This window comes from Eubalaena glacialis, chromosome 5, assembly GCF_028564815.1.
Source record: "Eubalaena glacialis isolate mEubGla1 chromosome 5, mEubGla1.1.hap2.+ XY, whole genome shotgun sequence".
Classification (NCBI taxonomy): domain Eukaryota; kingdom Metazoa; phylum Chordata; class Mammalia; order Artiodactyla; family Balaenidae; genus Eubalaena; species Eubalaena glacialis.
Window position 1 is genome coordinate 100,958,317 of NC_083720.1, and position 13,319 is coordinate 100,971,635.

The 13,319-nt window shown below is 40.1% G+C and overlaps 1 protein-coding gene across 3 annotated transcripts in view; it reads left to right on the top strand.

The window, feature by feature from the left end:
- Positions 1-13,319, top strand: part of FRAS1 (Fraser extracellular matrix complex subunit 1) — a 463,649-nt gene that overhangs the window by 254,341 nt on the left and 195,989 nt on the right. For all 3 annotated transcript variants that reach the window (XM_061192401.1, XM_061192399.1, XM_061192400.1), the window contains exons 17-18: positions 16-156; positions 1,450-1,626. In XM_061192401.1, the coding sequence (XP_061048384.1) occupies positions 16-156; positions 1,450-1,626 (318 nt within the window). The remainder of the gene's footprint in view (positions 1-15; positions 157-1,449; positions 1,627-13,319) is intronic.

A 13,319-nucleotide genomic window follows, 5' to 3' on the forward strand; every position in this document is an offset into this window, starting at 1 on the left:
TCCTCTCTTCCTCAGTTTGTCACAACTCGTGTGCCAGCTGCTCAGGACCCTCGGCCTCTCACTGTACGGCCTGCATCTACCCCCAGGCCCTGCGCCAAGGCCACTGTCTGCCCAACTGTGGAGAGGGCTTCTACCCTGACCACGGGGTCTGCAAAGGTATCACTGGCGTCATCATCATTCTTGAGAGACTTTCCCATCACAAGGACATAGATATAAGTTACTTTTTGGGGCAACTTTTCCTCTAGTGTATCCTATGGTTATGTATGCATTATATGCTTTTTTTCATTACCAAGGGATAATCTGAAAAATCACATTTGAATATTTGTGAAGACACTCAAAAGGGTATGATTTTTCTGGCCATTCTTGAGAGGAATGTCATTCCCTTTACCGTGGTACATTAAAACAACCCAACTCTTATTTCCTTCTTTTTCTGTTCTCTGACCATTGCTAATGTTTTTCTTAGTCTTCATTTTGTTTTTCCCTGAAGAACTTCTTTTTGTTAATGATACTGTTGAGCAAACTGAGAGTTACTAGCAATGCCTCTGGGTTGAGTAAAATGGAAAATCTTCAATAGCTGTTTGCCAAAAAGACTTTGGGTTCATTGGGAGGACAGTCTCATTTGAGCCTTTTGAAACTAGAACATTGGGAGCAAACACTTTAATTAAGTAAGGTTAATTTCTGTTTATTTATATGTAAGGCACCTTGGAAAAGAATGTGAGAATAGTTACAAGAAAAATATATTTAAAACAGGGATGCTGCAATAAATATTCTGAAAAAGAAAATTTAGAGAATCTTTTAAAGGACAGTACAGTTCATTATATCAGAATGTGGGCAGGAGAGATTTTGAGTACTCTCTTTGGCTCTGATTTTCACCAGTAGCCAAGGAAAACCAGAAACTGTGATGGATTGTCAAATGCTTGTTGCTGCTCTAAAGGGGCCTCTTCCTTGTCTAGAAAAGCAGCCTTTCCTCACATAAATTCTAAGATAAATTTGTTGCCTGGACCCCTCTATAGTGGGTGATGGATGCCATAATGGACAGTAACACAACTACCATTTTTGCACAAAATACAGTAACGGGCCTTATAGGAATGCTTCTTAAAATCTCCCATGAAAACTGAGGCCGTAATGTTAAATCGTCATCCACTGTATGTGAATCTCTGGAGAACCAAGCCAATATTGTCCAGTTTGCTTTTTTTTTCCCCCCATGATATAGCCTGGCAGCCCTTCCAGGACCTGAGAAATGTTACTAGTTAACATCACCCGCATTTGGCCTCTCACAGATATTGTTATTATCACCTTGGGCTTTGTATAGAACATTAGAAAAACAGTTTCCTGAAAAGATGTATCTGGCGCACTTTTCTGAGTGATTTTGACTTAATCAGGGACTCCCCTTGGTTGTAACATCTATCTGATCCTTGGATTTTTCCTGCATTTTATTCCTCTTGGCAGGCTGTCATTCCTCTTGCCTGACTTGTGTGGGTCCAGAGCGCTCTCACTGCACCCAGTGTAAGAAGCCAGAGGAAGGACTGCACATTGAGCAGCTCTCTGGGGCAAACGTCACCTCTGGCGAGTGTCTGTCCCAGTGCAGAGCCCAGTTTTACTTGGAGAACACTGGGCTGTGTGAAGGTGAGTAAGCCTGATTTGAGGAAATGTTAGGTAGCTTCTGGGCTTACCTCTTGAGGGATCCCGTGAGGTGGGACCAAAGCCAGAAGATCTTGGCTTTCCCATTACAGTGGTTCCTGGATGCTTGTGGATGGAACAGAAGACCGACGTGCAAAAGAGTGGCCCCCACTGATGTCCTCCTTCCCTTTGTGAATAATAGGTGATCTTAAAGAGCTAGTTGCTTTTACCCCACTGTCCCCAGAGTTACACTCTCAGAAATTCCTGGTGGGAATTCTTTCAGAGACAATATGAGTAACCGAGACAGACCCGGAGCTCATTGTAGAATCACGTTTATTATTTGTTCTAATTTGCTACTCTGAATATGAATTGGTCTCTTCAGGGCAAAATCTGGACTTAGGTCAAAATTTAGAAGTGATTCCTGCCATCGTTTTGGCATATCATCTACAGAGAATTGATGCCATCCTGAATAATTTGACTCAGAGCTGGGTCATCTATAAGTGGTTGAAGATGAGATGAAGGGGAGATACATATAATTTCTCGGGAGGTAGGGGAGGCCCCCCTCTGCTCCTACAAGAACCTTCTTTGCCGTTGGATGAATTTTTTAACTCTCAAGCTACTTGGAAAAAAATTCTACTTATATTTTTCATTGTAAACATATGTTCATTAAGGGAAATTTTGAATGTAGAAAAAAGTAAAAAAGTAATCTGCCCACCATCTACCAGCTAAACCCAGTTGCCTTTACCTTTTTGCTATAATATATCTGAGTCTTTTTTCCTGTATGCTTTGAGTTTCTATTTTTGCAACATAACTGTAAGCATACTGCAGGCTTAATTTTGTATTACAAGCTTAAAATTTAAAGTGGCTTCAATTTTACATTGGAATGTACTCCCACGTGGAAAGGCTGGATTTCAAGGTTAGGTTAAAAGATTTTGGACACGGTGAGTTATACTGCATAGTAGAAATATGCAGAATTGGAATACAGAGACCCCAGGCCAGACACTTAAGCTGTCTGAGCCTTTGTATCCACAGCATTAGAGTAGGGATAATTATCTTTCACACAAGCTTTTTGCCAGGATCAAGGGAGGTGCAGAGTGTGAAAGTGCTTGGTAAATTGTAAAGCCCCCATGATCACTTGGTATAAATTTCGGTCCGTATACTCAGGTATTCACGAACGTTATAAGGGTAGCCCGCTGCTCCCTGGGATGCACCAGGCTCCAGGGGTTTTACATGGTGTCTAAGATTCGGGGAGGGTCTCTAGTCCCCAGACATGCTGGTTTCCACCCATATATGCATTGCCCAAACTTTCCATGGTCCCTTAAACTCTCGTGCCCTGTTTCCACAACCACTTACAAAATATGGGAATCTTTGTCACTAAGAGTCCCAATGCCTTCCCAAAGCACACACCACACAGCCTTCCCTTCTGATCCTAGGAGAAATAAAGAAGAAATCTTCCCAGGCTACTCAGAGAGGTTAACCTCCTCCTATGATTTTGATCACTTTCTTAAAAATGAAAAATAGGGAATTTAGAGAGGGATCAGAAAAGAGAAAGAAAAATAATGAACACTTTAAAAGTTAAAATGTTAATATAAATTAGAGTAACCAGGGTTATTCAGCCAGAAAATAATATTCCTGTAGATTTGGTGCACACCATGATGCAGACACTGTGAGAAGTACCTTATTTGTTTTTTCTTCACTAGGTCCTGATACCAGCCTTATGGGGTCAGTGAAGAAACTTAGGTTAGAAGAAGTTAAGGCTGTAACTTGCTCAGTGTCATGTAGCCAGTACAGAGTAGAGTCCAGTGGGGACCTGAGTCAGCCAGGCTCCAGTACCCATGCACTACACCAGCATGCTACTATAATATGGTCGCTGAAGGGGCAAAAGCACAACATTACAATGCTGTAGGATTGAGACGTCTTAAATTTCAGAAAGCATCCTTGACCAAGGGGAATGTTCTGGGAATCCCTTTTACAGACACCTTTTTAAAAAGATTAGAATCAAATCCCTCTGGAATGATTTAATTATGGTGCCCTGTGAAAGGGCTAGATTGACCTCTTGAGGACCTTGTAGCCCCGAGATTTTATGCTAATTCACACAATATTGTTAGATATCACACATATAGCTCTCTACTCACATTTACTACCAAATCCCATGCAATCTCTGCTAGGGAGATTGTTGTACTCAATTTATTAGTGATGAGAATGTGGTAGAAAGAGGTTAATTGAGTTGCCCAAGATTCCACTGGGAAACTGAGTGCAACCACCAATTGTTACCAACCTTACCTGAGTGTTAAGTGTGTTGATTGATGTATTTCCTGTCACTCATCCCGTATCTCTGGCAACCTTTCTGCCTTCCCACAATCTGTTCCATTTTCAGTTCTGCCGAAGCCTTGTCTCAGAACTCAGGCCTGGGAGCCCTGTGAGAATGCATTGGGCCCTCCTTCTCACACACACGAGAAATACCCTCTCCTCTTTAAGGAACGTTTTAAAAGGTTGGAGTTTTTGTGTGTGCCACTGAGAGTTGATTTTTACAGACCTTTTCATCTCAAGTGCTTTTCTATAAAGAAGAAAAAAAAACAACTGTTTTCTGGAACTCTCCCTCTTCCTTTCTCTGAGACTGCAGCACAGAGTGATTAGAATATTACCGCGGCTAATGAATGTGAGAGGCAGGTGCATTATAGGAAGAAGCAATTTACTTTAGAATCTGAAAATTTTCAGAAGTTATTATAAAAGTTTCTACTCTGAGATACATGACAAACCTAGGAATTATCTAGTGGAAGATGTAGCAAATTTACTCAAGATATTTGACTAAGATCCAAGTCTGTGATTGAAGAGTGAAAAAATGTAAAATTAACGAACAGTGACCAAAGAGAATATTATTTATTATTAGCTGGAGAACAGTCTGTCTTTATTCATTCCTTCTACAAATGTTTCCTGAGTATCCCCTGGGTGCCAGGCATTTTCTAGGGACTTGGGGTGCCCTCGTGAATGAGTCAGATGAAATCCCTGCTCTCATGGAATTTATATTCTAGTGAGAGAAACAGAAAATAATAAATGAATAACAACAGCAGCGACGAAACCCACGACATACACTTGGCCAGTGGTCTGTACTATGAAACCCACATCAGGGTGATGGGGAAGACAGAGGGGTGGGCTGAGGTGGGCTCCAAAGCGGAAGCACTTTGGTGAGATGGGGACAGAAAACCGCATGTGTTTTTCCTGCGTTTTGGGCTCACTCTCAGAAATGAACTTGGGTACTTCAGAAGACGGAGCTTTGACTTTATGCTTCTTTTATACACAGCCTCTGTGTTTTCAAAGTGTAGCTAGAATTGCTGGTACGAAATAAAATCTGTTACTAATTGTAGAAGATAATTTGGAGGTGTTTTCAGTAGTCTGCCAAAATTGTACATGTTTAAATATTAATCTTGAGTGTTAGCTAAAAGAAGGACTTCAGTAATTTTATCCAGAGTTCATCTCACCTGTTTAACTGATTACTCACTAGCACTGACAGATTCTAGCTTCTAAAACAAACAAAAACCCCAAGAAACACCTGTCAGTACCCTTGCACAAATAAAACAAAACAAATTAATAAAAAACCAAGCCCTCCAAAACAAGATCAAGGACCATCCCTTACTTTTTCGTTCATCTTCTCCACTAAGTTTCCATGCCTCTGAGAGCTGGTGTGAGTCTAAATAAGGTCTCCAGGGTAGAGCTGGGTAGGGACCCCTATGTTGCCCAACTCAGGGGCACTATTCTCACGGTAATTTATGTGACTGGTGCCTTCTGGAGTCATTTAGTGACTGGGCAGCCCAGGGTGGATGGACAGGAGGAAGGACCTGGGGCTCCTGTCACTGGGAGGCCTCTCCTCTCTCCTACGGGTATCCTTAAGATCAGGGCAGATTGCTCAACTCAGTCTCAGTTTCTCCTTCCACTCTTGCTGAGGATTTTTTTTTTCATTTAAGGGATTCAACTCTTTGAAGACTCAGTTTTTGGTTGAGGTCTCTCTGTAGAGCAAAACTTCTCATAGGAAACTCCTGAGAACCTTGTTAAAATGTGGATTCAGATTTCGTAGGTCTGGGGTGGGGTCTGAGCTTCCGCGTTTATAACATGTTCCAGGTGAGGCTATGCTCCTGGTCCACAGACGATAGTTTGAGTAAGCAAAGCCTCTAATTAAAGAAGGATAACTACACCACTTTATCATATCACTGGTGTAACTTCTTTCTAACCATAGCAGTTTTTAAAAAATCCTAATTTTTACTTCTTCTCATTGCATGCATTTTACATATTACAGAAACTTAAAAGCTATAGACAAAAAAAACAAAAACATCTATTACTAGGTTACCCAGATTTAGCAACTAAAAATACAGGAATTTTAAAAAATCTGATGTAAAATTCAATGCTAAAAATTTTGAAAGCCTCCATCAAATTACTTTAAAGGAAAAGATTGATTGCCAAAATCAGCCCAAGAAGACATAGAAAGCCTGAGTAAATCAAAAGTCATACATAAAATGGAAAAGGTTAACAAAGAACTTCCTCAGAAAGAGGACTAAGCTTAGACAGTTTAATGTGTGAGTTATTAAAACCATCTAAAACCCAAATAAATAAATCTTATAAGATTATAAAATCCCAGAGCATAGAAAAAGATAGTATATTTTAGAATACACTTGTTTTTTGGTCCAGCATAACACTAATGCCAAAATTAGAGCATTAGAAAGAAAAAACTACAGATTCTAGATAAAATTCCTTTAAAAAGATCAAATTGAATTCAGAACTATGTTAAAAGTTTTAATGTTTATGTAAGGTTATTTTAATACTGTATAGATCAGCTTATATTGAGATACCTATTAGATAATTTATCATGTCAAAATGTCAAAGGAGAAAAAATATGATCATGGTTATTCGCTGAAAATCTGTCTAACTAGATCCACAATTGATTCTTTTTTTTAAAAATCATGATCTATTCTTCATATAAGGAAAAGCCTCTTAGTAAATCAGGAAGATGATTATATAAAAAATATAGGATTAGGAAATAAAAATATTTAGCACATAAAAAATGAAATGTTTAGTATGCCCAAATATTACCTGAGATATTCTAATATTCTAAAATATTTTTCACTCTTTATCTGAAATTCAAATTTAACTAGGTGTCCTTTATTTTATCTGTAAATCCTACCTATAACCCTTCTATCTTCTATCTCTCTTAAACTTTTGATATAGATTCTTACAGTTATTTACACACACACACATATATATATATCACTTTATTGTTTATAGAATTCCATACAACCAAGAATTTGATTGGAAATCCTCTGCGTTTATATTTACTCCCATTTTATAGATGAAGAAAGTGAGGCTTAGAATGAACCAACTAAAGAATAGTTTAGCACTGGGGGATCCTGGGCTCTAATAGAGGACATGGTTCCTTAGGAAATATTTCCTTCTTTCCAAGCCTAGATCCTTTGTTCTTCATTTTGCCCTAGAGCTTTACAATTTAATTTCAGGCCAGGCCATCTCAATTAATGGTCCAGCTCAATCACCATGTCAACGACTTGGCAGTGATGGAGCAGCATGGGATATGAACATAGTTGGGATGATTGGACTACCCACATAATTGCCCCGATTCTGTGGCAAATTAATGATGGATTTTTTCAATTCCCACACAGTTCAGCAAGAGGGTTCAAGATAATATAATTTTGAGGAAATTACAAGTTTTATTTTAAAAATGAACTCTGGGGACTTCCCTGGTGGTCCAGTGGTTAAGTCTCCAAACTCCCAATACAGGGGGCCCGGGTTTGATCCCTGGTCAGGAAACGAGATCCCGCATGCCGCAACTAAAAAGAAAGATCCTGCATGCCACTACTAAGACCCAGCACCGCCAAATAAATAAGTATTTAATTAAAAAATTAAAATGAACTCTGTAGTACAATAATGAATTTTACCTACATATCTTCTAATGTATTATGTCAGTAGAAACATTGTGCTTCAAAAAAGAATGCAGAGATAATAAACATCCCAGTGGCCCCCATCCCTGCATCGCTGGCTTTTCATTAAACTTAGAATGATCACAGAGCTTTGGTCAGGGAAACATGAGGGAAATTTTAGCAACGAAATTTTTCCAAGCCTTCTTTTTCAGTCTTGAAGATAGTATTGCCTCCTTAGACGGATCTTACTGCATGGGGCAAAATTGCACAAAATCAATACAGGTTTGGTATCCATTTTTTTTCTAGTTTTATTGAGGTATAATTGACATATAACATTGTATTAGTTTAAGGTGTACAACATAATGATTTGATATATGTTTCTGCTGCAAAATGATCACCACAATAGGTTTAGTTGACATCCATCACCTTACATAGTTGCAATTTTTTTTCTTGTGATGAGAACTTTTAAGATTTACTCTCAGCAACTTTCAAAAACACAATACAGTATTGTTAACTATAGTTACCATGCTGTACATTAGATTCCCCAGAACTTATTTACCTTATAACTGGAAGTTTGTACCTTTTGACCACCTTCACTCACTTCCCCTCCCCTCGGCCTTCCCTACCCCCCAACAATCACCAGTCTGTTGTCTGAACCTTATCATTCAGCCTAGCTCTAGCTCTTGGTTGTCTCTTAAACTTTTGTGATTGTCCAAGTCACTTTCTTTGTTCTCAGTGGCACCCAGTAGTTGAGGGTGTGCAAAACCCTGTCCCTGTCTCAAAAGGGAGGATCTCAGTCAGCACCTAGATGCTGGCTGATTGGATCTGGACCCTTCTGCAATGGCTTCTAAAGTGTGCAAATGAACCTCTTTCAGAGGAAGTCTGGGAGGTGGGTCTTCTGTCCACTCCCTGTGCACTGAGCCCCGAGGACATGGGTAGCCAGTTAAGAACTGTTCCTCTGTTTGCTACAGTCCTACTGAATCCACATACTCAAGCCCTGCTGATCACCAGAGTCAGGCCATCAAGGGGTGTGTCCTCTGGGCAGCAGCCACAAAAGCCAGGGCACTAGAAGTGCACACAGGCTCTTTCCAGGGAGAAAGAGTGACCTGGAGCCGGGCAGAGGGAGGGCCTGACCTCGTGCCCAGGTCTCAGAAGAGGATTGCAGGCACTCAGCCTCTACGTGTGTGTTAAAGTAGAAGCCTGACCCTCAGGCTGCAGCTTTTAATGTATGCAAATACGTCTCTTTCAGGAAAAGACTGGGAGATGGGCATTTCTGACTGATGCCTCTGCCCTGAGCCCTGGGGGAACAAGCACCACAAATCCTAGTGAGCTTGTGAAGAACTGTTTCTTTATATGCTCTAGTCTTAGAGGTTTTCTGGATTCAAGCCCTTTTGGCTTTCAGAGTTAGAGTTTTGGGGTCCCATTTCTCAGGTGGAAGTCTTAAAGTTGGGGTGCTAGATGTTAGTTCTAAACCCTTAACTCCTCAGGGAGAAGCTGGGCGTTGTGAGTTCCCTCCTGATTGTATGTCTCTGCCTTCCTACCCATTTTGATGTGGGTTGTTTTTTTTTTTTCCCCTCATTCATCTAATGTGTAGGAGTTGCTCAGCTAGTTTCTGGATTTCTTTTAGAGGGAATTATTCTGTGTGTAGCTGTAGATTTGGTATGACCATGGGAGGAAGTGAATTCAGGAGCCTCCTATGTTGCCATCTTGGACCAGAATGCCCATTTCTTTTTTTTTAAATAAGAAAATTCATTGATTACTTTGATTAATTAATTAACTTGCTTTGGGTGAAAGGGAAGAAATAAAGTGCACTGTGGTATTTTGATCTATTTAGTTCTTAAGATTCATTCTGTGCCTTAAGGCACAGACCTTTAATTAAAGCAATAAATGGGGAGGGGTTGGTGTGCTCTGTTTAAGAGTATATTACTATTTATGAAGTTGGGATTCCCTTGCATTAATTGAATAAAATACGTAGCATCTATATTAAGCAACGGTCTTTAATGTACTCCCTGGAGTGCCGACATAAGCTGTACAAATGCATGCCTTCCAGAAATGTTCCAACTGCTTCACTTTCCCCTTCTTGCTTTTATAGCATGGGTGTGCTAGGCTTTGGGGATAGAAAGACGAAAAAGATATAGACCATACCTGAAGGAAAGCGTGACCAAGTTGAGGAGACTGACACTGGACAAGAAATTAAAAGAACATGATACAGGTTGTAATGGCTGTAGGCACAAAATACAGGAAGAACACAAACAAGGAGACTGTCGCGGGGAGAGGGTGTGAGGAAAGATTTGCAAAGGAAAACCACATCATCAGGCTGTGGAGGATTAATGGGAATTCACCAGGGGAGAAGGTGGGAAAGGGCATTCTAGGCCAGGGAAACAGCAAGTGCAAAGGCATGGCGTATCTGGAGAAGCATCATGCATTTGGTACTCCTGCAGTATAAAGTCCAAAGGGTGGGTTGTAGGGAGTGTTACTGGAGACATGGGGGTGAGTCCTGTCATGAAGGGCTCTATGTGCTGTGCTGAGGAGTTTAGACACTACAGCTTTTAGAGAACCAGTAAAAGATTTTAAGTAGGGGAATAATTTGGTCAGTTTGCATTTTATAGTGATCTCTCTGGCCGTGGTGTGGCAGGTAAGTTGGGAGAAACAGTGGGGCTGGTTAGAAAGCTGCTGCACTAATCCACATCAGGAGTGATGTTGAAGGTCTACACTAAGGGGCCATGGGGGTGGTTAAATTGGGATATTAGGCAGAGATTTATGAAGTGGAAGTCAACCTACCTTGGCTGTGTTGTGCTGATGGAAAAGTAGAAGTCTTAAGGATCTCAGCATGAGTGTCTTGGTGAATGGTGGGGTAAAGGTGAGCCAGGGAATACAAAAGAAAGACCAGGTAGGGGGTAGGATGTGGGGTTGGAGGTGGATAATGAGTACAGTTTGGACAGAGGGAACGTGGTGCCATAATTTATAATAAGTAGATAGTGATTGAGCTTGGAAATGGATACTGGTAGTATTGGGGGAAGGAGGAATATGAGATACCAGTGAAACACCAAGCAGAGATATCCCTTAGGCAGTTAGATTTATGTGATTAGAGTTCAGGGTAAAAGAGCTGTATGCATAAATCTGGGACTCACCAGCATGGAGGTCATCATTAAAGCTATGGATTTTGCCCAAGAGTGAGAATAAAAGGGCAGAGGGTACAATTTTGGGAAGCTCCAGTATTCATGACGTAAACAGAGAAGGGCTGAAAAGAAAAGATCAAAGAGAAAGGAGACCTAGAAGTGTCTGCCAGTGTTTCCATCCACCTACCCTGCCCCCCCACCTTCCTACTTGCCCACCCTTTCAGTCAGCAGAAACTCATTTACTGAGAACTTGTGACATGCCCGGGACAGGTATTGCGGGAGTCACAGAGATGGAGATGTGATTTTTACTCTTTAAGGGTTCCCAATCTAGTGCGATGTTGGGGGGGTAGGTTAGATCATGTTCATTAAAAAAAGAAAGAAGAAGGAAAAGAAGGGTGAGGGAAAGAGGGAGAGCGATTTTATTTGACTTCACTCCTTTTAACGTTCATCCCTCATCACAGTATTCCTACTGCATATCCTAGAGGATTTTGATATTTACATCATAATTTGAAAGACGTCTACCTCCAAAAATTGCTTTGACATGAAAAGCCAGGAAATTTTATATATGAAAATTGGGATGCTGGCCCACTTTTTGTATTATTAAAAAGAAAAAAAAAAAGTAGTAGTGTTCATTGTCTGAAATTTAAATAGAAAATAAAGTGAACAAAAAATTGATATGTTTTAATTGTTTGAGGTAAAATTTGTACTGGAGTCAGGTTGACTGGAATTTACAACCATCTGAGGACACTTTTAGTACTGACACTATTAGTGCTTAAGCAGCTCAGTTATGCTTTTTCAGAAATATACTCAGCCATCAACCGGAAAGCCACTCTCTAAAAATGTAGTGTTACATGGAGAAATTATTCATAGAACTTTTTTCAGAGTCTTACATATATGCCCTGTAATGGAGTTAGTCTTCCTCGAATGATCTTAGACTTCAAACCAGAACTGCTGCTATGAAATCATTCCATAGCATGATAGACCCTCATAAAAGTCACTGAAATAATGTAGACATTTCCAAAACCAGCACAAAATTGGAGTTTCATGAGCTTTTTTTTAAAGATGCAAATACCTGTAATTACAGAAAGAGAGTATCATAAAGAAAAAAATACATTGAGAGGAAGATCACCCAGCATATCTTTTTCCCTCTGTGCCACACAGCAACTAACTAGCTCATTATCTATTTGGTTCTTAAACATTTCTAACGAAGGCAATTCTGAAGTCTGCCGTGGGGATGTCCAGTGAGGCTTATTTCTAAAATCTAGTGGGAGGCAAAGGGCCTTTCTCCTGGAATTCTTGGCCCATCAACCTTTCAACTCATTTGTCCTCATTGCTTTCTTGTTTTATATAATTCAATAACAGTCTTTATTCACATTGAACCAGGTTATCACATTGATTTTGTGACCGAATGGAATGAGATGAAATCAGTTATGTGCTCATAATGCGTTAATTCACCTTCTCCCAGTTTTCAATTCCACAATGATATGCTTTGCTTTCCTATTTATTAAGGAGGTATAACAGGAAGAGCTAGATATTTTAGCAATCTTGTAAAGTCTAATATGAACATATTAGTATTATCATAAATATATTTAAGTATGTAGAAGTATGTTGCTTCCCCACATCATCCTGGAAGGCTTTGTGTTGACAATATAATTTAGCTGTTTTTTGACATATTGCCACCTGACTTTCTATTACATGCTGTTTCACTTTGCGTTAAACGTCTTAAATAATGAGCTAATGTGTACCCCTCTTTTATAATATTTGCTTACCTATTCTGTTTTTTTTAAAGAGGAAATATTTTCCCAGTGATTCTGAAAATACTTGGAAAAAAATTACTGTGACTTGTGCTATTAGAGCTGTTAACAAGGCAATGTAAAAAAAAAAAGAAATTATTTTAAAACGTGGAACTCTGGCTCTGTTTTTCATAGAGTAATAAATACTGTTGAATAGATAGAAAGTTCTGCAATGTATCCAGGGAGGATAATCAAAATTTTATCAACCAGTAAGGTGGGGTGCCCAATCCAAATGGGTCCTGGCCTTAACTCAGGAGCAGGGTCCTGGAGGCCTCCTGGTACAGGTATTAAACCTTTAGGTTCTGGGTTACGGATGAGGCAGGGTACTAGGGTGGAGCACCAGAAGGCTTAGGACAGCATCATATACCAGCCATATACCGGGAGTTTCGTACTTTAACAACCAGTTCAACTGCTGGACCAGGACATCCTAGCTTGTAACAGCCCCACATAAATCAAAGATTGAAATTTGCATTTTTATTGGGGGTTGGTGGAAATGGAGACCTCAGTGGGGTAAAATCCCATCTGGTTCTTCCAAGCTGCTGGTCTCGAAACCTCTAAATCTTCCAGGTGTTTGATAGAGGCAGCAGAGGAAGCAAAGAGGAGACTGAAGGTAGTGTCCCTGCAGGCAGTGAATCTTGTCCATTGGAGAGAAGGTGGCCTGAAATGCATGGGGTCATCCCATGCATTGTCTTACAATTGTTTCCCCAGCACCTAGACCTACTTGAGGCTTAGTAACAAATGAATGAATGAATGATTGGAGGTGAATTACTGGCTGTTTCAAATTGTAGATTTTGTTATTATTCAGATACGGTGAGGCCAAAAGATCAAGAGACGATTGCTATAGGAGAGATAGCTTGTTACTCACA